Raw genomic sequence first — 23,243 nt, forward strand, 5'->3', positions numbered from 1 at the left:
GCTCAGTTACACTTTGGCTTCACCAGCTTGGGGGAGTTAGTTCCTGTTATTAACCAGGCTGTACACACTGTGATTGTAGCTGACTGTTGTCATCAAAATGGGATGTTACTGGTCAGATCTGACCTTGTTGTCCTTTGGCTCTTCTTCTACTCTGTGCCTAATGACATTTGAGGCAACTCATTTTCTCCACTAATTTTACATCCAGCAGGTTGTAGCCTGGGTTGTTTCTGCAACAAAGGAAACAGGCTATTAGCCTGACTCACAACTCCCTATCAGGAGAACTGGCTAGATGTGATGGGGTGATTACCGCTCCACTCAGACACAAGTGCCCTGCTGGATGTTAACCCAGTATTTAGAGACAAGAATGCTCATCTCCAGGTCTGTCTGGAATGGGCCTCGAACCCATAACCTTCATGACTCTGAGGTATTCATCCTGCCACTGGGCCAAGGCCCACTGTCTGTCCTTCAGTTAGAGGCTTGAAATTTAATAACAACTCCCATCATTTGTAATGATATTCTATCTAGTAGAAGATGAAAACTCTTTAATTCCGAGGTTAAGTTTAATATTATGTAGAAATGCTAAGTTAATTTGGTTTCATTTTGAGGTTGTTCCTGATACAGGGCCCAACCTGAAAGTTATCAGCACCATGTCTGTGGGGTTTGATCATCTCTCTCTAGAAGAAATCAAAAAAAGGTAAAGTATTTTTTAATAAAATTTCAGTGTTATTGAATTCATAAATGAAGAGTCCTTGAGGTACTATGTTATACCCTCACTAATTTTAATAATTGTTGCAGATTTTAATATCTAACAAACAATGTTGCAATGTGCAATGCTTATTGTCAGAAGACATTTTCCTCATTCAGAAGTATTGGTATCTGAAACTGCACTCTTAACAAATATAATTTCGAACTGAGTCTCACTGTGGATTAGACCTTGGCCTTTTACCTTTGGTACTTGGGTTCAAATTCAGCCCAAACTAATGAGAAGAAATTCTTCCCAGTCTGGCTGGCTATAAGAGCCCTATGTGAAATGAGTTGGGCCGCCTCAACCCAGCTGGCCTGTGAGCATAGGCCCGCAGCACAAAACTGTCCCTCATTCGGTACTGTTTGACAATGTTACTCAGAGAAGGCACAAGATGGCTGGTGTGGAAAATGGAAAAATGTCAAACTGGTGCATTTTTCTGAGGTTGGGACTGAGGCACGTTATTGGAATAGTGTAGAGGGAGCTTTACTCTGTATCTAACCCATGCTGTACCTGCCCTCGGAGTATTTCATGTGACATTGTAAAGATAGCTTTACTCTGTACTTGCCCTGGCAGTGTTTGATGGGACAGTGTAGAGGGGGCTTTACTGTGTATCTAATCTGTGATGTACCTGCCCTGGGAGTGTTTGATGGGACAGTGCAGATGAAGCTTTATTGTGTATCTAATCTGTAATGTACCTGTCCTGGGAGTGTTTGATGGGACAGTGCAGAGGGAGTTTTATTCTATGTCTAACCTGTGCCGCACCTGCCCAGGGAACGTTTGATGGGACAGTGCAGCTGAAGCCTTACTCTGTATCTATCCCACGCTGTAGCCGCCCTGGGGGTGTTTGATGCTGACACTGGGTGCCCGAAATGGGAAGGGATGCAACCCCCAGCACAAGCCTCCTTCCTGTTGATAAACGCAATAAATGAATAAATAAATAACATCTAATTTCACATGATTCAGATTCACCAGCAGAGTGATGTTTGGTGCATTCCTCATCTACTGTACTTTTGTTCAATAAAATGACCTTGAAGATTAACTCGCCCCATCATTAGCTCCTTTAAAAACTAAGGTGTTACAAAGTATAGTGATTTTTTCTCTTTTGCACTCTGTCCTTTGTCTTTTACTGAATATCCTTGCTTCAGTGGGGAGCTCTGATACAAGGGGGTAAATTTTAACCCCACGAACGGGTGGGTTCGGGGCGGATGGGAAGGTAAAAATTGTAAAAAAGTAAAACAAGACCCCAATCTGCCTCCAACCCATCCACTTCCGGTTTTAACGGAGGAGGGTCGAGGGGTGGACAACTACCCGGTCTTAGGAGGCGGGTCGGTCAGTGAAATCTTTTAAGGAGGCTACGGGCCTCCATTTTAATAGATTTTTTAATTTTATCTCTTGGGGGCCAGGATTCCCAGGCCTTCTGATTCACGTCAAGTGAGAGGAGGCGAGAAGACCCAGATCAGCAGTAAGTGCCTTTATTGCACTGCTTGTGGGCCTAGAGGAGCAGGAGTGTTTCCTGCAGGCCCAACAAGCTTACCTGCCGCAATCCCACACACGCGAACTCCGACCTCCCCCACCATGATCTCCAAACCCCCACAACGATCTCCCCACCCCATGATTGGGCCCCCATGACGGAGCCCCTGATGACCAACACCCACCGCCCCCCACCAAAGGCGCCGACCCCGATGACTCCACTTGATGGCCCCCGACCCTGATGACTCCCTCGATGAGCCCCCGATGACCAACCCTCCGATGACTCCTCCTTAACCAAAACTTACCAGCTGTCATCCACTCCGTGGCTGCTTTCCCGTCCGACTGACAGCCAGTCTGTCAATCTGGCCGGCTGTCGGGCAGGAAACCTACAGAAAAAAATTGAAAGACGTCCTTACATCAAAACCGTAAGGACATCCGGGAAACCCATAATACCAGATTTTCCATCAGGACTCCCCCGGCCTCCCCCCAACTTCCCAGCTCCCTCTTAAAATTAACCCCATGGGGTCTGGAGCTACAGAACATGGCAAGGTATGGGAGCCGAAGTTACATCTGTTGAGTTGCAGTCTTCATTCAAAGGGTGTGAAGTGATCTTCATCAAATAAGGGGTATTCAATGATCTTCATCAAACAAGGGACGTTCAGTGAACTTCATCAAACAAGGGACGCTCAATGATATTCATCAAACAAGGGACGTTCAATGATCTTCATCAAACAAGGGACGTTCAATGATCTTCATCAAACAAGGGACACTCAATGATCTTCATCAAATAAGGGCGTTCAATGATCTTCATCAATCAAGGGACGTTCAATGATCTTCATCAATCAAAGGACGTTCAATGATCATCATCAAATAAGGGACGTTAAATGATCTTCATCAAACAAGGGACGTTCAATGATCCTCATCAAACAAGGGAGGTTCAATGATCTTCATCAAATAAGGGCGTTCAATGATCTTCATCAATCAAGGGACGTTCAATGATCTTCATCAAATAAGGGACGTTCAATGATCTTCATCAAACAAGGGACGTTCAATGATCCTCATCAAACAAGGGAGGTTCAATGATCGTCAACAAACAAGGGACGTTCAATGATCTTCATCAAACAAGGGACGTTCAATGATCGGCATCAAACAAGGGATGTTCAATGATCGTCATCAAACAAGGGACGTTCAATGACCGTCATCAAACAAGGGACGTTCAATGATCTTCATCAAACAAGGGACGTTCAATGATCTTCATCAAACAAGGGACGTTCAATGATCGTCATCAAACAAGGGACATTCAATGATCGTCAAACAAGGGACATTCAATGATCGTCATCAAACAAGGGACGTTCAATGATCGTCATCAAATAAGGGACGTTCAATGATCTTCATCAAAGAAGGGACGTTCGATGGTCTTCATCAATCAAGGGACGTTCAGTGATCTTCACCAAACAAGGGACGTTCAATGATCGTCACCAAACAAGGGACATTCAATGATCTTCATCAAACAAGGGACATTCAGTGATCTTCATCAAACAAGGGACGCTCAGTGATCTTCATCAAACAAGCGACATTCAGTGATCTTCATCAAACAAGGGACATTCAGTGATCTTCATCAAACAAGGGACATTCAATGATCTTCATCAAACAAGGGACATTCAATGATCTTCATCAAACAAGGGACGCTCAATGATCTTCATCAAACAAGGGACATTCAGTGATCTTCACCAAACAAGGGACATTCAATGATCTTCATCAAACAAGGGACATTCAATGATCTTCATCAAACAAGGGACGCTCAATGATCTTCATCAAACAAGGGATGCTCAATGATCTTCATCAAACAAGGGACATTCAATGATCTTCATCAAACAAGGGACGCTCAGTGATCTTCATCAAACAAGGGACATTCAGTGATCTTCATCAAACAAGGGACATTCAGTGATCTTCACCAAACAAGGGACATTCAATGATCTTCATCAAACAAGGGACATTCAATGATCTTCATCAAACAAGGGACGCTCAATGATCTTCATCAAACAAGGGACGTTCAATGATCTTCATCAAACAAGGGACGTTCAATGATGTTCATCAAACAAGGGACGCTCAATGATCTTCATCAAATAAGGGCGTTCAATGATCTTCATCAATCAAGGGACGTTCAATGATCTTCATCAATCAAGGGACGTTCAATGATCTTCATCAAAAAAGGGACGTTTAATGATCTTCATCAAATAAGGGACGTTAAATGATCTTCTTCAAACAAGGGACGTTCAATGATCTTCATCAAATAAGGGACGTTAAATGATCTTCATCAAACAAGGGACATTCAGTGATTTCATCAAAGAAGGGACATTCAGTGAACTTCATCAAACAAGGGACATTCAATGATCTTCATCAAACAAGGGATGTTTAATGATCTACATTAAATAAGGGATGTTCAATGATCGTCATGAAACAAGGGACGTTCAATGATCCTCATCAAACACAGGACATTCAGTGATCTTCATCAAACAAGGGACGTTCAATGAGTGTCATCAAACAAGGGACATTCAGTGATTCACATCAAACAAGGGATGTTCAATGATCTTAATCAAACAAGGGACATTCAGTGATCTTCACCAAATAAGGGACGTTCACTGATCTTCAATAAACAAGGGAGATTCAGTGATCTTCATCAAACAAGGGACGTTCAATGATCTTCATCAAATAAGGGATGTTCAATGATCTACATCAAACAAGGGACGTTCAATGATCGTCATCAAACAAGGGACGTTCAATGACCTTCATCAAACAAGGGATGTTCAATGATCTTCATCAAACAAGGGACGTTCAATGATCTTCATCAAATAAGGGATGTTCAATGATCTACATCAAACAAGGGACGTTCAATGATCGTCATCAAACAAGGGACGTTCAATGACCTTCATCAAACAAGGGACGTTCAATGACATTCATCAAACAAGGGACGTTCAATGATCTTCATCAAACAAGGGACGTTCAATGATCTTCATCAAAGAAGGGACGTTCAATGATCGTCATCAAACAAGGGACGTTCAATGATCGTCAAACAAGGGACATTCAATGATCTTCATCAAACAAGGGATGTTCAATGATCGTCATCAAACAAGGGACATTCAATGATCTTCATCAAACACGGGACATTCAATAATCTTCAGCAAACAAGGGACGTTCAAATTTCTTCATCAAACAAGGGATGTTCAATGATTTCATCAAAGAAGGGACGTTCAATGGTCTTCATCAATCAAGGGACGTTCAATGATCTTCACCAAACAAGGGACGTTCAATGATCTTCATCAAACAAGGGACATTCAATGATCTTCATCAAACAAGGGACGCTCAGTGATCTTCATCAAACAAGCGACATTCAATGATCTTCATCAAACAAGGGACATTCAGTGATCTTCACCAAACAAGGGACGCTCAGTGATCTTCATCAAACAAGCGACATTCAATGATCTTCATCAAACAAGGGACATTCAGTGATCTTCACCAAACAAGGGACGTTCAATGATCTTCATCAAACAAGGGACATTCAGTGATCTTCACCAAACAAGGGACATTCAATGATCTTCATCAAACAAGGGACATTCAGTGATCTTCACCAAACAAGGGACATTCAATGATCTTCATCAAACAAGGGACGTTCAATGATCTTCATCAAACAAGGGACGTTCAATGATCTTCATCAAATAAGGGCGTTCAATGAACTTCATCAATCAAGGGACGTGCAATGATCTTCATCAATCAAGGGACGCTCAATGATCTTCATCAAACAAGGGACGCTCAATGATCTTCATCAAACAAGGGACATTCAATGATCTTCATCAAACAAGGGACGTTCAATGATCTTCATCAAACAAGGGACGTTCAATGATCTTCACCAAACAAGGGACGTTCAATGATCTACATCAAAAAAGGGCGTTCAATGATCTTCATCAAACAAGGGACGTTCAATGATCTTCATCAAACAAGGGACGTTCAATGATCTTCATCAAATAAGGGCATTCAATGAACTTCATCAATCAAGGGACGTTCAATGATCTTCATCAATCAAGGGACGTTCAATGATCTTCATCAAATAAGGGACGTTAAATGATCTTCATCAAAAAAGGGACGTTTAATGATCTTCATCAAATAAGGGACGTTAAATGATCTTCTTCAAACAAGGGACGTTCAATGATCTTCATCAAATAAGGGACGTTAAATGATCTTCATCAAAGAAGGGACATTCAGTGATTTCATCAAAGAAGGGACATTCAGTGAACTTCATCAAACAAGGGACTTTCAATGATCTTCATCAAACAAGGGATGTTCAATGATCTACATTAAATAAGGGACGTTCAAAGATCGTCATGAAACAAGGGACGTTCAATGATCGTCATCAAACAAGGGATGTTCAATGATCTGAATCAAACAAGGGACATTCAGTGATCTTCACCAAATAAGGGATGTTCAGTGATCTTCAATAAACAAGGGAGATTCAGTGATCTTCATCAAACAAGGGACGTTCAATCATCTTCATCAAACAAGGGACGTTCAATGATCGTCATCAAACAAGGGACATTCAATGATCCTCATCAAACAAGGGACGTTCAATGATCTTCATCAAACAAGGGACATTCAATGATCTTCATCAAACAAGGGACGTTCAATGATCTTCATCAAACACGGGACATTCAATAATCTTCAGCAAACAAGGGACGTTCAAAGTTCTTCATCAAACAAGGGATGTTCACTGATTTCATCAAAGAAGGGACATTCAATGATCTTCATCAATCAAGGGACATTCAATGATCTTCACCAAACAAGGGACGTTCAATGATCTTCATCAAACAAGGGACATTCAGTGATCTTCATCAAACAAGGGACCTTCAATGATCTTCACCAAACAAGGGACATTCAATGATCTTCATCAAACAAGGGACACTCAGTGATCTTCATCAAACAAGGGACATTCAGTGACCTTCATCAAACAAGGGACGTTCAGTTATCTTCATCAGACAAGGGAGGTTCAATGATCTTCATCAAACAAGGGACATTCAATGATCTTCAACAAATAAGGGACATTCAATGATCTTCACCAAACAAGGGACGCTCAGTGATCTTCATCAAACAAGGGACATTCAGTGATCTTCATCAAACAAGGGACGTTCAATGATCTTCATCAAACAAGGGACATTCAGTGATCTTCATCAAACAAGGGACATTCAATGATCTTCACCAAACAAGGGACATTCAATGATCTTCATCAAACAAGGGACATTCAATGATCTTCATCAAACAAGGGACGTTCAATGATCTTCACCAAACAAGGGACATTCAATGATCTTCACCAAACAAGGGGCATTCAGTGATCTTCATCAAACAAGGGACGTTCAATGATCTTCATCAAACAAGGGACGTTCAATGATCGTCATCAAACAAGGGACGTTCAATGATCTTCATCAAACAAGGGACGTTCAATGATCGTCATCAAACAAGGGACGTTCAATGATCTTCATCAAACAAGGGACGTTCAATGATCGTCATCAAACAAGGGACGTTCAATGATCTTCATCAAACAAGGGACGTTCAATGATCATCATCAAACAATGAACGTTCAATGATCTTCATCAATCAAGGGACGTTCAATGATCTTCATCAAACAAGGGACTTTAAATGATCTTCTTCAAACCAGGGACGTTCAATGATCTTCATCAAATAAGGGACGTTAAATGATCTTCATCAAACAAGGGACATTCAGTGATTTCATCAAAGAAGGGACATTCAGTGAACTTCATCAGCAAGGGACATTCAATGATCTTCATCAAACAAGGGATGTTCAATGATCTACATTAAATAAGGGACGTTCAATGATCGTCATCAAACACAGAACATTCAGTGATCTTCATCAAACAAGGGACATTCAGTGATTCACGTCAAACAAGGGACATTCAGTGATCTTCACCAAATAAGGGACGTTCAGTGATCTTCAACAAACAAGGGAGATTCAGTGATCTTCATCAAATAAGGGACGTTCAATGATCTTCATCAAACAAGGGACGTTCAATGATCTACATCAATCAAGGGACGTTCAATGATCTTCATCAAACACGGGACGTTCAATGATCGTCATCAAACAAGGGACGTTCAATGATCTTCATCAAATAAGGGACGTTCAATGCTCTATATCAAACAAGGGACGTTCAGTGATCTTCATCAAACAAGGGACGCTCAGTGATCTTCATCAAACAAGCGACATTCAATGATCTTCATCAAACAAGGGACATTCAGTGATCTTCACCAAACAAGGGACGCTCAGTGATCTTCATCAAACAAGCGACATTCAATGATCTTCATCAAACAAGGGACATTCAGTGATCTTCACCAAACAAGGGACGTTCAATGATCTTCATCAAACAAGGGACATTAAGTGATCTTCACCAAACAAGGGACATTCAATGATCTTCATCAAACAAGGGACATTCAGTGATCTTCACCAAACAAGGGACATTCAATGATCTTCATCAAACAAGGGACGTTCAATGATCTTCATCAAACAAGGGACGTTCAATGATCTTCATCAAATAAGGGCGTTCAATGAACTTCATCAATCAAGGGACGTGCAATGATCTTCATCAATCAAGGGACGCTCAATGATCGTCATGAAACAAGGGACGTTCAATGATCGTCATCAAAAAAGGGATGTTCAATGATCTTAATCAAACAAGGGACATTCAGTGATCTTCACCAAATAAGGGATGTTCAGTGATCTTCAATAAACAAGGGAGATTCAGTGATCTTCATCAAACAAGGGACGTTCAATCATCTTCATCAAATAAGGGACGTTCAATGATCTACATCAAACAAGGGACGTTCAATGATCCTCATCAAACAAGGGACGTTCAATGATCGTCATCAAACAAGGGACATTCAATGATCCTCATCAAACAAGGGACGTTCAATGATCTTCATCAAACAAGGGACGTTCAATTATCTTCATCAAACAAGGGACGTTCAATGATCGTCATCAAACCAGGGACGTTCAATGATCGTCAAACAAGGGACATTCAATGATCTTCATCAAACAAGGGACGTTCAATGATCTTCAAACAAGGGACATTCAATGATCATCATCAAACAAGGGACGTTCAATGATCCTCATCAAACAAGTGACGTTCAATGATCGTCATCAAACAAGGGACGTTCAATGATCGTCAAACAAAGGACGTTAAATGATCTTCATCAAACATTGGACGTTCAATGATCGTCATCAAACAAGGGACGTTCAATGATCTTCATCAAACAAGGGACGTTCAATGATCTTCATCAAACAAGGGACGTTCAATGATCGTCATCAAACAAGGGACGTTCAATGATCGTCAAACAAGGGACATTCAATGACCTTCATCAAACAAGGGACGTTCAATGATCTTCAAACAAGGGACATTCAATGATCTTCATCAAACAAGGGACGTTCAATGATCCTCATCAAACAAGGGACGTTCAATGATCGTCATCAAACAAGGGACGTTCAATGATCGTCATCAAACAAGGGACGTTCAATGATCGTCATCAAACAAGGGACGTTCAATGATCTTCATCAAACAAGGGACGTTCAATGATCTTCATCAAACACGGGACATTCAATAATCTTCAGCAAACAAGGGACGTTCAAAGTTCTTCATCAAACAAGGGATGTTCACTGATTTCATCAAAGAAGGGACATTCAATGATCTTCATCAATCAAGTGACATTCAATGATCTTCACCAAACAAGGGACGTTCAATGATCTTCATCAAACAAGGGACATTCAGTGATCTTCATCAAACAAGGGACGTTCAATGATCATCATCAAACAAGGGACATTCAATGATCTTCATCAAACAAGGGATGTTCAATGATCTACATTAAATAAGGGACGTTCAAAGATCGTCATGAAACAAGGGACGTTCAATGATTGTCATCAAACAAGGGATGTTCAATGATCTTAATCAAACAAGGGACATTCAGTGATCTTCACCAAATAAGGGATGTTCAGTGATCTTCAATAAACAAGGGAGATTCAGTGATCTTCATCAAACAAGGGACGTTCAATCATCTTCATCAAATAAGGGACGTTCAATGATCTACATCAAACAAGGGACGTTCAATGATCCTCATCAAACAAGGGACGTTCAATGATCGTCATCAAACAAGGGACATTCAATGATCCTCATCAAACAAGGGACGTTCAATGATCTTCATCAAACAAGGGACGTTCAATGATCTTCATCAAACAAGGGACGTTCAATGATCTTCATCAAACAAGGGACGTTCAATGATCGTCATCAAACCAGGGACGTTCAATGATCGTCAAACAAGGGACATTCAATGATCTTCATCAAACAAGGGACGTTCAATGATCTTCAAACAAGGGACATTCAATGATCATCATCAAACAAGGGACGTTCAATGATCCTCATCAAACAAGGGACGTTCAATGATCGTCATCAAACAAGGGACGTTCAATGATCTTCAAACAAAGGACGTTAAATGATCTTCATCAAACATTGGACGTTCAATGATCGTCATCAAACAAGGGACGTTCAATGACCTTCATCAAACAAGGGACGTTCAATGATCTTCATCAAACAAGGGACGTTCAATGATCTTCATCAAACAAGGGACGTTCAATGATCTTCATCAAACAAGGGACGTTCAATGATCTTCATCCAACAAGGGACGTTCAATGATCTTCATCAAACAAGGGACGTTCAATGATCTTCATCAAACAAGGGACGTTCAATGATCGTCATCAAACAAGGGACGTTCAATGATCGTCAAACAAGGGACATTCAATGACCTTCATCAAACAAGGGACGTTCAATGATCTTCAAACAAGGGACATTCAATGATCTTCATCAAACAAGGGACGTTCAATGATCGTCATCAAACAAGGGACGTTCAATGATCGTCATCAAACAAGGGACGTTCAATGATCGTCATCAAACAAGGGACGTTCAATGATCTTCATCAAACAAGGGACGTTCAATGATCTTCATCAATCAAGGGACATTCAATGATCTTCACCAAACAAGGGACGTTCAATGATCTTCATCAAACAAGGGACATTCAGTGATCTTCATCAAACAAGGGACCTTCAATGATCTTCACCAAACAAGGGACATTCAATGATCTTCATCAAACAAGGGACGCTCAGTGATCTTCATCAAACAAGGGACATTCAGTGATCTTCATCAAACAAGGGACATTCAATGATCTTCACCAAATAAGGGACATTCAATGATCTTCACCAAACAAGGGACGCTCAGTGATCTTCATCAAACAAGGGACGCTCAATGATCTTCATCAAACAAGGGACATTCAATGATCTTCATCAAACAAGGGCATTCAATGAACTTCATCAATCAAGGGACGTTCAATGATCTTCATCAATCAAGGGACGTTCAATGATCTTCATCAAACAAGGGATGTTCAATGATCTACATTAAATAAGGGACGTTCAAAGATCGTCATGAAACAAGGGACGTTCAATGATCCTCATCAAACAAGGGACGTTCAATGATCTTCATCAAACAAGGGACGTTCAATGATCTTCATCAAACAAGGGACGTTCAATGATCTTCATCAAACAAGGGACGTTCAATGATCTTCATCAAACAAGGGACGTTCAATGATCGTCATCAAACCAGGGACGTTCAATGATCGTCAAACAAGGGACATTCAATGATCTTCATCAAACAAGGGACGTTCAATGATCTTCAAACAAGGGACATTCAATGATCATCATCAAACAAGGGACGTTCAATGATCCTCATCAAACAAGGGACGTTCAATGATCGTCATCAAACAAGGGACGTTCAATGATCTTCAAACAAAGGACGTTAAATGATCTTCATCAAACATTGGACGTTCAATGATCGTCATCAAACAAGGGACGTTCAATGACCTTCATCAAACAAGGGACGTTCAATGATCTTCATCAAACAAGGGACGTTCAATGATCTTCATCAAACAAGGGACGTTCAATGATCGTCATCAAACAAGGGAAGTTCAATGATCTTCATCAAACAAGGGACGTTCAATGATCTTCATCAAACAAGGGACGTTCAATGATCTTCATCAAACAAGGGACGTTCAATGATCGTCATCAAACAAGGGACGTTCAATGATCGTCAAACAAGGGACATTCAATGACCTTCATCAAACAAGGGACGTTCAATGATCTTCAAACAAGGGACATTCAATGATCTTCATCAAACAAGGGACGTTCAATGATCGTCATCAAACAAGGGACGTTCAATGATCGTCATCAAACAAGGGACGTTCAATGATCGTCATCAAACAAGGGACGTTCAATGATCTTCATCAAACAAGGGACGTTCAATGATCTTCATCAATCAAGGGACATTCAATGATCTTCACCAAACAAGGGACGTTCAATGATCTTCATCAAACAAGGGACATTCAGTGATCTTCATCAAACAAGGGACCTTCAATGATCTTCACCAAACAAGGGACATTCAATGATCTTCATCAAACAAGGGACGCTCAGTGATCTTCATCAAACAAGGGACATTCAGTGATCTTCATCAAACAAGGGACATTCAATGATCTTCACCTAATAAGGGACATTCAATGATCTTCACCAAACAAGGGACGCTCAGTGATCTTCATCAAACAAGGGACGCTCAATGATCTTCATCAAACAAGGGACATTCAATGATCTTCATCAAACAAGGGCATTCAATGAACTTCATCAATCAAGGGACGTTCAATGATCTTCATCAATCAAGGGACGTTCAATGATCTTCATCAAACAAGGGATGTTCAATGATCTACATTAAATAAGGGACGTTCAAAGATCGTCATGAAACAAGGGACGTTCAATGATTGTCATCAAACAAGGGATGTTCAATGATCTTAATCAAACAAGGGACATTCAGTGATCTTCACCAAATAAGGGATGTTCAGTGATCTTCAATAAACAAGGGAGATTCAGTGATCTTCATCAAACAAGGGACGTTCAATCATCTTCATCAAATAAGGGACGTTCAATGATCTACATCAAACAAGGGACGTTCAATGATCCTCATCAAACAAGGGACGTTCAATGATCGTCATCAAACAAGGGACATTCAATGATCGTCATCAAACAAGGGAAGTTCAATGATCTTCATCAAACAAGGGACGTTCAATGGTCTTCATCAAACAAGGGACGTTCAATGATCTTCATCAAACAAGGGATGTTCAATGATCGTCATCAAACAAGGGACGTTCAATGATCGTCAAACAAGGGACATTCAATGACCTTCATCAAACAAGGGACGTTCAATGATCTTCAAACAAGGGACATTCAATGATCTTCATCAAACAAGGGACGTTCAATGATCGTCATCAAACAAGGGACGTTCAATGATCGTCATCAAACAAGGGACGTTCAATGATCGTCATCAAACAAGGGACGTTCAATGATCTTCATCAAACAAGGGACGTTCAATGATCTTCATCAAACAAGGGACGTTCAATGATCTTCATCAAACACGGGACATTCAATAATCTTCAGCAAACAAGGGACGTTCAAAGTTCTTCATCAAACAAGGGATGTTCACTGATTTCATCAAAGAAGGGACGTTCAATGATCTTCATCAATCAAGGGACGCTCAGTGATCTTCACCAAATAAGGGACATTCAATGATCTTCACCAAACAAGGGACGCTCAGTGATCTTCATCAAACAAGGGACGCTCAATGATCTTCATCAAACAAGGGACATTCAATGATCTTCATCAAACAAGGGACGTTCAATGATCTTCATCAAACAAGGGACATTCAGTGATCTTCATCAAACAAGGGACGTTCAATGATCTTCACCAAACAAGGGACGTTCAATTATCTTCATCAAACAAGGGACGTTCAATGATCGTCATCAAACAAGGGACGTTCAATGATCTTCATCAAACAAGGGACGTTCAATGATCGTCATCAAACAAGGGACGTTCAATGATCTTCATCAAACAAGGGACGTTCAATGATCGTCATCAAACAATGAACGTTCAATGATCTTCATCAATCAAGGGACGTTCAATGATCTTCATCAAACAAGGGACTTTAAATGATCTTCTTCAAACAAGGGACGTTCAATGATCTTCATCAAATAAGGGACGTTAAATGATCTTCATCAAACAAGGGACATTCAGTGATTTCATCAAAGAAGGGACATTCAGTGAACTTCATCAAACAAGGGACATTCAATGATCTTCATCAAACAAGGGATGTTCAAGGATCTACATTAAATAAGGGACGTTCAATGATCGTCATCAAACACAGAACATTCAGTGATCTTCATCAAACAAGGGACATTCAGTGATTCACGTCAAACAAGGGACATTCAGTGATCTTCACCAAATAAGGGACGTTCAGTGATCTTCAACAAACAAGGGAGATTCATTGATCTTCATCAAATAAGGGACGTTCAATGATCTTCATCAAACAAGGGACGTTCAATGATCTACATCAATCAAGGGACGTTCAATGATCTTCATCAAACAAGGGACGTTCAGTGATCTTCATCAAACAAGGGACGTTCAATGATCTTCATCAAACAAGGGACGTTCAATGATCTTCATCAAACAAGGGACGTTCAATGATCTTCATCAAACAAGGGACGTTCAATGATCGTCATCAAACAAGGGACATTCAATGATCTTGATCAAACAAGGGACGTTCAATGATCTTCATCAAACACGGGACATTCAATAATCTTCAGCAAACAATGGACGTTCAAAGTTCTTCCTCAAACACAGGACGGTCAGTGATCTTCATCAAACAAGGGACATTCAATGATCTTCATCAAACAAGGGACATTCAATGATCTTCATGAAACAAGGGACGTTCAATGATCCTCATCAAACAAGGGACATTCAATGATCTTCATCAAACAAGGGACATTCAATGATCTACATCAAACACAGGACGGTCAGTGATCTTCATCAAACAAGGGACATTCAGTGATCTTCATCAAACAAGGGACGTTCAATGATCTTCAAACAAGGGACGTTCGATGATCTTCAAACAAGGGACGTTCGATGATCTTCAGACAAGGGACATTCAGTGATCTTCAAACAAGGGACATTCAGTGATCTTCATCAAACAAGGGAAATTCAGTGATCTTCATCAAATAAGGGACATTAAATGATCTTCATCAAAAAAGGAACGTTCAGTGATCTTAATCAAACACGGGATATTCAATAATCTTCAGCAAACAAGGGACGTTCAAAGTTCTTCATCAAACAAGGGATGTTCGGTGATTTCATCAAAGAAGGGACATTCAATGATCTTCATCAAACAAGGGACATTCAATGATCTTCATCAAACAAGGGACGTTCAATGATCTTCATCAAACAAGTGACTTTCAGTGATCTTCATCAAACAAGGGATGTTCAATGATCTTCACCAAAACGGGACGCTCAGTGGTCTTCATCAAGCAAGGGACATTCAGTGATCTTCATCAAACAAGGGACATTCAATGATCTTCACCAAACAAGGGACGTTCAATGATCCTCATCAAACAAGGGACATTCAATGATCTTCATCAAACAAGGGACATTCAATGATCTACATGAAACACGGGACGGTCAGTGATCTTCATCAAACAAGGGACGTTCAATGATCTTCAAACAAGGGAGGTTCGATGATCTTCAAACAAGGGACATTCAGTGATCTTCAAACAAGGGACGCTCAGTGATCTTCATCAAACAAGGGACATTCAGTGATCTTCATCAAACAAGGGACATTCAATGATCTTCATCAAACAAGGGACGTTCAATGATCTTCATCAAATAAGGGACGTTCAATGATCTTCATCAAACAAGGGACGTTCAGTGATCTTCAAACAAGGGACGTTCAATGGTCTTCATCAAACAAGGGACGTTCAATGATCTTCATCAAACAAGGGACGTTCAATGATCTTCATCAAACAAGGGACGTTCAATGATCGTCATCAAACCAGGGACGTTCAATGATCGTCAAACAAGGGACATTCAATGATCTTCATCAAACAAGGGACGTTCAATGATCTTCAAACAAGGGACATTCAATGATCATCATCAAACAAGGGACGTTCAATGATCCTCATCAAACAAGGGACGTTCAATGATCGTCATCAAACAAGGGACGTTCAATGATCTTCAAACAAAGGACGTTAAATGATCTTCATCAAACATTGGACGTTCAATGATCGTCATCAAACAAGGGACGTTCAATGACCTTCATCAAACAAGGGACGTTCAATGATCTTCATCAAACAAGGGACGTTCAATGATCTTCATCAAACAAGGGACGTTCAATGATCTTCATCAAACAAGGGACGTTCAATGATCGTCATCAAACAAGGGAAGTTCAATGATCTTCATCAAACAAGGGATGTTCAATGATCTTCATCAAACAAGGGATGTTCAATGATCGTCATCAAACAAGGGACGTTCAATGATCGTCAAACAAGGGACATTCAATGACCTTCATCAAACAAGGGACGTTCAATGATCTTCAAACAAGGGACATTCAATGATCTTCATCAAACAAGGGTCGTTCAATGATCGTCATCAAACAAGGGACGTTCAATGATCGTCATCAAACAAGGGACGTTCAATGATCGTCATCAAACAAGGGACGTTCAATGATCTTCATCAAACAAGGGACGTTCAATGATCTTCATCAAACAAGGGACGTTCAATGATCTTCATCAAACACGGGACATTCAATAATCTTCAGCAAACAAGGGACGTTCAAAGTTCTTCATCAAACAAGGGATGTTCACTGATTTCATCAAAGAAGGGACGTTCAATGATCTTCATCAATCAAGGGACATTCAATGATCTTCACCAAACAAGGGACGTTCAATGATCTTCATCAAACAAGGGACATTCAGTGATCTTCATCAAACAAGGGACCTTCAATGATCTTCACCAAACAAGGGACATTCAATGATCTTCATCAAACAAGGGACGCTCAGTGATCTTCATCAAACAAGGGACATTCAGTGATCTTCATCAAACAAGGGACATTCAATGATCTTCACCAAATAAGGGACATTCAATGATCTTCACCAAACAAGGGACGCTCAGTGATCTTCATCAAACAAGGGACGCTCAATGATCTTCATCAAACAAGGGACATTCAATGATCTTCATCAAACAAGGGACGTTCAATGATCTTCATCAAACAAGGGACATTCAGTGATCTTCATCAAACAAGGGACGTTCAATGATCTTCACCAAACAAGGGACGTTCAATTATCTTCATCAAACAAGGGACGTTCAATGATCGTCATCAAACAAGGGACGTTCAATGATCTTCATCAAACAAGGGACGTTCAATGATCGTCATCAAACAAGGGACGTTCAATGATCTTCATCAAACAAGGGACGTTCAATGATCGTCATCAAACAATGAACGTTCAATGATCTTCATCAATCAAGGGACGTTCAATGATCTTCATCAAACAAGGGACTTTAAATGATCTTCTTCAAACAAGGGACGTTCAATGATCTTCATCAAATAAGGGTCGTTAAATGATCTTCATCAAACAAGGGACATTCAGTGATTTCATCAAAGAAGGGACATTCAGTGAACTTCATCAAACAAGGGACATTCAATGATCTTCATCAAACAAGGGATGTTCAAGGATCTACATTAAATAAGGGACGTTCAATGATCGTCATCAAACACAGAACATTCAGTGATCTTCATCAAACAAGGGACATTCAGTGATTCACGTCAAACAAGGGACATTCAGTGATCTTCACCAAATAAGGGACGTTCAGTGATCTTCAACAAACAAGGGAGATTCATTGATCTTCATCAAATAAGGGACGTTCAATGATCTTCATCAAACAAGGGACGTTCAATGATCTACATCAATCAAGGGACGTTCAATGATCTTCATCAAACAAGGGACGTTCAGTGATCTTCATCAAACAAGGGACGTTCAATGATCTTCATCAAACAAGGGACGTTCAATGATCTTCATCAAACAAGGGACGTTCAATGATCTTCATCAAACAAGGGACGTTCAATGATCGTCATCAAACAAGGGACATTCAATGATCTTGATCAAACAAGGGACGTTCAATGATCTTCATCAAACACGGGACATTCAATAATCTTCAGCAAACAATGGACGTTCAAAGTTCTTCCTCAAACACAGGACGGTCAGTGATCTTCATCAAACAAGGGACATTCAATGATCTTCATCAAACAAGGGACATTCAATGATCTTCATGAAACAAGGGACGTTCAATGATCCTCATCAAACAAGGGACATTCAATGATCTTCATCAAACAAGGGACATTCAATGATCTACATCAAACACAGGACGGTCAGTGATCTTCATCAAACAAGGGACATTCAGTGATCTTCATCAAACAAGGGACGTTCAATGATCTTCAAACAAGGGACGTTCGATGATCTTCAAACAAGGGACGTTCGATGATCTTCAGACAAGGGACATTCAGTGATCTTCAAACAAGGGACATTCAGTGATCTTCATCAAACAAGGGAAATTCAGTGATCTTCATCAAATAAGGGACATTAAATGATCTTCATCAAAAAAGGAACGTTCAGTGATCTTAATCAAACACGGGATATTCAATAATCTTCAGCAAACAAGGGACGTTCAAAGTTCTTCATCAAACAAGGGATGTTCGGTGATTTCATCAAAGAAGGGACATTCAATGATCTTCATCAAACAAGGGACATTCAATGATCTTCATCAAACAAGGGACGTTCAATGATCTTCATCAAACAAGTGACTTTCAGTGATCTTCATCAAACAAGGGATGTTCAATGATCTTCACCAAAACGGGACGCTCAGTGGTCTTCATCAAGCAAGGGACATTCAGTGATCTTCATCAAACAAGGGACATTCAATGATCTTCACCAAACAAGGGACGTTCAATGATCCTCATCAAACAAGGGACATTCAATGATCTTCATCAAACAAGGGACATTCAATGATCTACATGAAACACGGGACGCTCAATGATCTTCATCAAACAAGGGACATTCAATGATCTACATGAAACACGGGACGGTCAGTGATCTTCATCAAACAAGGGACGTTCAATGATCTTCAAACAAGGGAGGTTCGATGATCTTCAAACAAGGGACATTCAGTGATCTTCAAACAAGGGACGCTCAGTGATCTTCATCAAACAAGGGACATTCAGTGATCTTCATCAAACAAGGGACATTCAATGATCTTCATCAAACAAGGGACGTTCAATGATCTTCATCAAATCAGGGACGTTCAATGATCTTCATCAAACAAGGGACGTTCAGTGATCTTCAAACAAGGGACGTTCAATGGTCTTCATTAAATAAGGGGCATTCACCGATCTTCATCAAACAAGGGACGTTCAATGATCTTCATTAAATAAGGGACGTTCAATGATCTTCATTAAATAAGGGGCATTCAATGACCTTCATCAAACAAGGGACATTCAATTGTCTTCATTAAGTAAGGGGCATTCACTGATCTTCATCAAATAAGGGACGTTCAGTGATCTTCATCAAATAAGGGACGTTCAATGATTTTCAGCAAACAATGGGCGTTGCATTACATTCATTAAATACTGGGCGGTCAATGATCTTCATGAAACAGGGGGCATTCAGTGGCCTTCATCAACCATGTGGCATTCAGTGATTTTTATCAAACACAAGATGTTCAGTCATCTTGTAATTTCATTCATTATAGTTTTCAGGTGCAGTCACTTTTCCATGTTCTGACAAAACTAGTCAAATTTGATAGGCATTAAATAAAAAAGTAACCACAACTTTCTTTACAATTGTGTTTTGTTGTTGAAATTTTAAGAAGTCATTTAAAATGAATAGTAAGAGTAAAACTCCCATTTTAAGTAGCAAAATCTAAACATGATTTTTACACTGATAAGAAAACCTGATGGCTAACATGTACTGGGTTTGGGGTACTTTTAATGAGGTGTTCTCACAGTATCGCTGTACTCCTCATTGATCTTCTTAGCTTTCTGTTCCTGCAGAAAATCCGTACCCTTAGGATTCCCCAGATCTTAGTTTGCCAGTGTCAATTTCACTCTTGCTTCACTCCTAATTGTTCCAGAAGACACTAATACCAACACCGTACATTTGAGTTAATTTCAGGCTCCAAATTGGTTTATGAAAGTTAATTTGAACAAATTAAATCACTTATAGAATGGCACAATTCTATATAATGACTACTAAACTCCTAGACCTGAGATAATGCACTCTGTCCCTTCAGCAGTATGTGGCCTTTTGCACCACAAGTCTGTCCCTCACTCATGACAGACCTCGGACTCTCCGTGTCACGTCCCTCTTTCTTTTTTATCTGGCTCACTCTAGCAGCCCCTCAATCATCCCTGTTTATATATCTTTTTTCTTTTTGATTTCTCCAGATGTCACTGTGAGTTTAATACAGATGAAAACATGTGAATCTGTCTTTCATTGTCTTAGTTACTCATCTACCTCCCTGGTAATGTCTGCTCGAAGACTTGGCATAGAATAGGTGTCGTTCTCACTCAGGAGCGTGGTCTGCTTGACATGATTACAGCATCAAAGCAGTCTGAGGGTAAAGAACAAAGGACATTTCCTGCAGTGCAGATTGGTCGGTCTCTAGTGGCCATCTTGAGTTTCCAGGCACGAGACAAATCCTACCTTAGCTTTTAATTTATACAAAAATCCTACAATGTATACAAGACATGTTTTAAATTTATACAGTGACATGACCACTGAGCCTGCCACAACATGGAATACTAATTTCGATATTTACTGTGTTTGAAGGGGAATCCGAGTGGGCTACACCCCTGATGTCCTGACCAACGCTACTGCCGAACTCACCGTCGCCTTGCTCCTGGCAACGACTCGTCGACTGATGGAGGCAGTAGCCGAAGCCAAAAAGTAAGGTCGCTTTTGATTTATTGGGTTTTTTTTAGAATTGGAATTTCCTGAAATGTATTACTTAATATTTAAAGCAAAAGTGATTAGATTCAGTCGTGTGCTGTTACCTTTTCAGCTGGATCTAAGGTAACATGTACCCACATCAGAAAAGAGATTTACTTTGGCCTTTAGTGTATTATAGTCGTTAGAGGAAAAAGCATTGATTTATCTCCAGTATTTAATTTTTTCTATTTTTGCAATATATGAAGGCTCGAGTGAGTTAAAGTGTTACATTTTACAAAACACATTTGAATTTATTTCAGTCTCTGGTTCAGTCTGAGTGTTCCCCTCTGAATAACGTATACACTTTTCAAGTCTTGCGAAAGCAAAACCTAATTTGGACATTTTTCGCTGTTCCCTCATTGTCACTGGGTCAAAATCCTGGTACACCCTACAGCACTGTGGGGGCACCTTCACCACACGGACTGCAGCGGTTTAAGAAAAAGGTCCAGCACCACCTCCTCAAGGCAAGTAGGGATGGGCAATAAATGAAGACGTTGCCAGCGACACCCACATCCCGAGAATGAATATAAAATATACAGTACATAGACCTGCCATCGTTCCTTTTTCTCCCAATTGATTTTGTTTAAGTCTTGGGTAGAATGTGATCTCACCATTGGCCAACTTCAAACAGACGATTGTGGATGTGTTATAGTTCTATCTTGAGGGTTACTTCACAATTCTCTGTCGGTTGAAGTAGGCTTGTGAATATGTCCTCTTGGATTACAGAGAAAGGCCGGAGTGTATTCAGTTACAAGACCAACCTCTGTTCACTGGTATATATATCTCTGTTATGAGAGGCTATCTGAGCTTCTAGTGCAGAACAAAGCAAGCAGCCAAATACTTTCTCTAGGACCTCTCTGAGGTCAATGCTATTGAGGTATGTTTAAAGATGTGTGTTGTTTAGTTACTCCTCTCTCTTTGCCCCTCCACTTCCACCTATTCTACATATATTTTTCACTCCCTTTTGGTTACTCCCATTTCGTGTACCGTCTCCTACGAGACAAGGCTATGACTAAGGGGCAGCCAGATGATACCATTACCGTTGGGCCTGCATAGCCCTTTGAGAGTGTATTGCACCTTATAATCTCAATTTTTTTCACTCAAAGGGTGGTGAGTGTCTGGAACGAGCTGCCAGAGGCAGTAGTAGAGGCGGGTACAATTTTGTCTTTTATAAAGCATTTGGACAGTTACATGGGTAAGATGGGTATAGAGGGATATGGGCCAAGTGCAGGCAATTGGGACTAGCTTAGTGGTATAAACTGGGCGACATGGACATGTTGGGCCGAAGGGCCTGTTTCCATGTTGTAAACTTCTATGATTCTTCTATGATTCTATGTCTAGGATACTGTGGCTAAAAAGAGCTTTTATTTCTTGTCCCAGAGCACTGAGGAATTCAGTGTGATTCCAGTTAGGGCCAATGACTTTAGGAAGGTGTTGTATCAAACCTGAAGTCACCAAACTTATTTACTGGGACTATGCTGCAGCAAGCAAAAAAAAAATGACATTTGCAAACACGGTTACAGTAGCTGCCACTCCACGTCTTAAGTCTGTTCAGTACTCAGGAGGATGTTTGCATTTTTTAAATTCCTACAATTATTCTGCAGTAATTTATGTATGATATGACAAAACATTAAAATTTGCATAAGAGGAAACTGGTGTGATAGTGAAAACTTTACACAATGAATGGTGGCTTAATCTGTGTGACTAAATATCAGGACCTAACAGCTGAAATACATACAAATTACTACATGGAAACAGGCCATTCGGTCCAACCAATCCGTGATGGAGCAAATAGTCTAATCACATTTACCCAGCCTGTTCCTGGTGATTGTTGATTTTGATAACCTGCTTCACTTCAGGAGAAGCAAAGCTGCACTGATGTTAACCTGGACTAGCAAAAAGGGAGAAGACAAACAGAGTAAGAAGCAAACAGAGGTTTATAAATATCGTTTGCAGTTTCCAGCCTCTGCAAACCCATCACTTCTCTCCGTGTCACAGAGACACAGAATATCTGGTGCCACAGGTA

At 40.3% G+C, this 23,243-nt stretch overlaps 1 protein-coding gene across 1 annotated transcript in view; it reads left to right on the top strand.

Moving 5' to 3' along the window:
* The window catches only part of LOC137321126 (glyoxylate reductase/hydroxypyruvate reductase-like), a 68,780-nt gene that overhangs the window by 31,504 nt on the left and 14,033 nt on the right, over positions 1–23,243 (top strand). The window contains exons 3-4 of the mRNA XM_067983351.1: positions 622–694; positions 21,059–21,175. Of these exons, the coding sequence (XP_067839452.1) occupies positions 622–694; positions 21,059–21,175 (190 nt within the window). The remainder of the gene's footprint in view (positions 1–621; positions 695–21,058; positions 21,176–23,243) is intronic.

The sequence above is a fragment of the Heptranchias perlo genome, chromosome 4 (assembly GCF_035084215.1).
Source record: "Heptranchias perlo isolate sHepPer1 chromosome 4, sHepPer1.hap1, whole genome shotgun sequence".
Taxonomy (NCBI): domain Eukaryota; kingdom Metazoa; phylum Chordata; class Chondrichthyes; order Hexanchiformes; family Hexanchidae; genus Heptranchias; species Heptranchias perlo.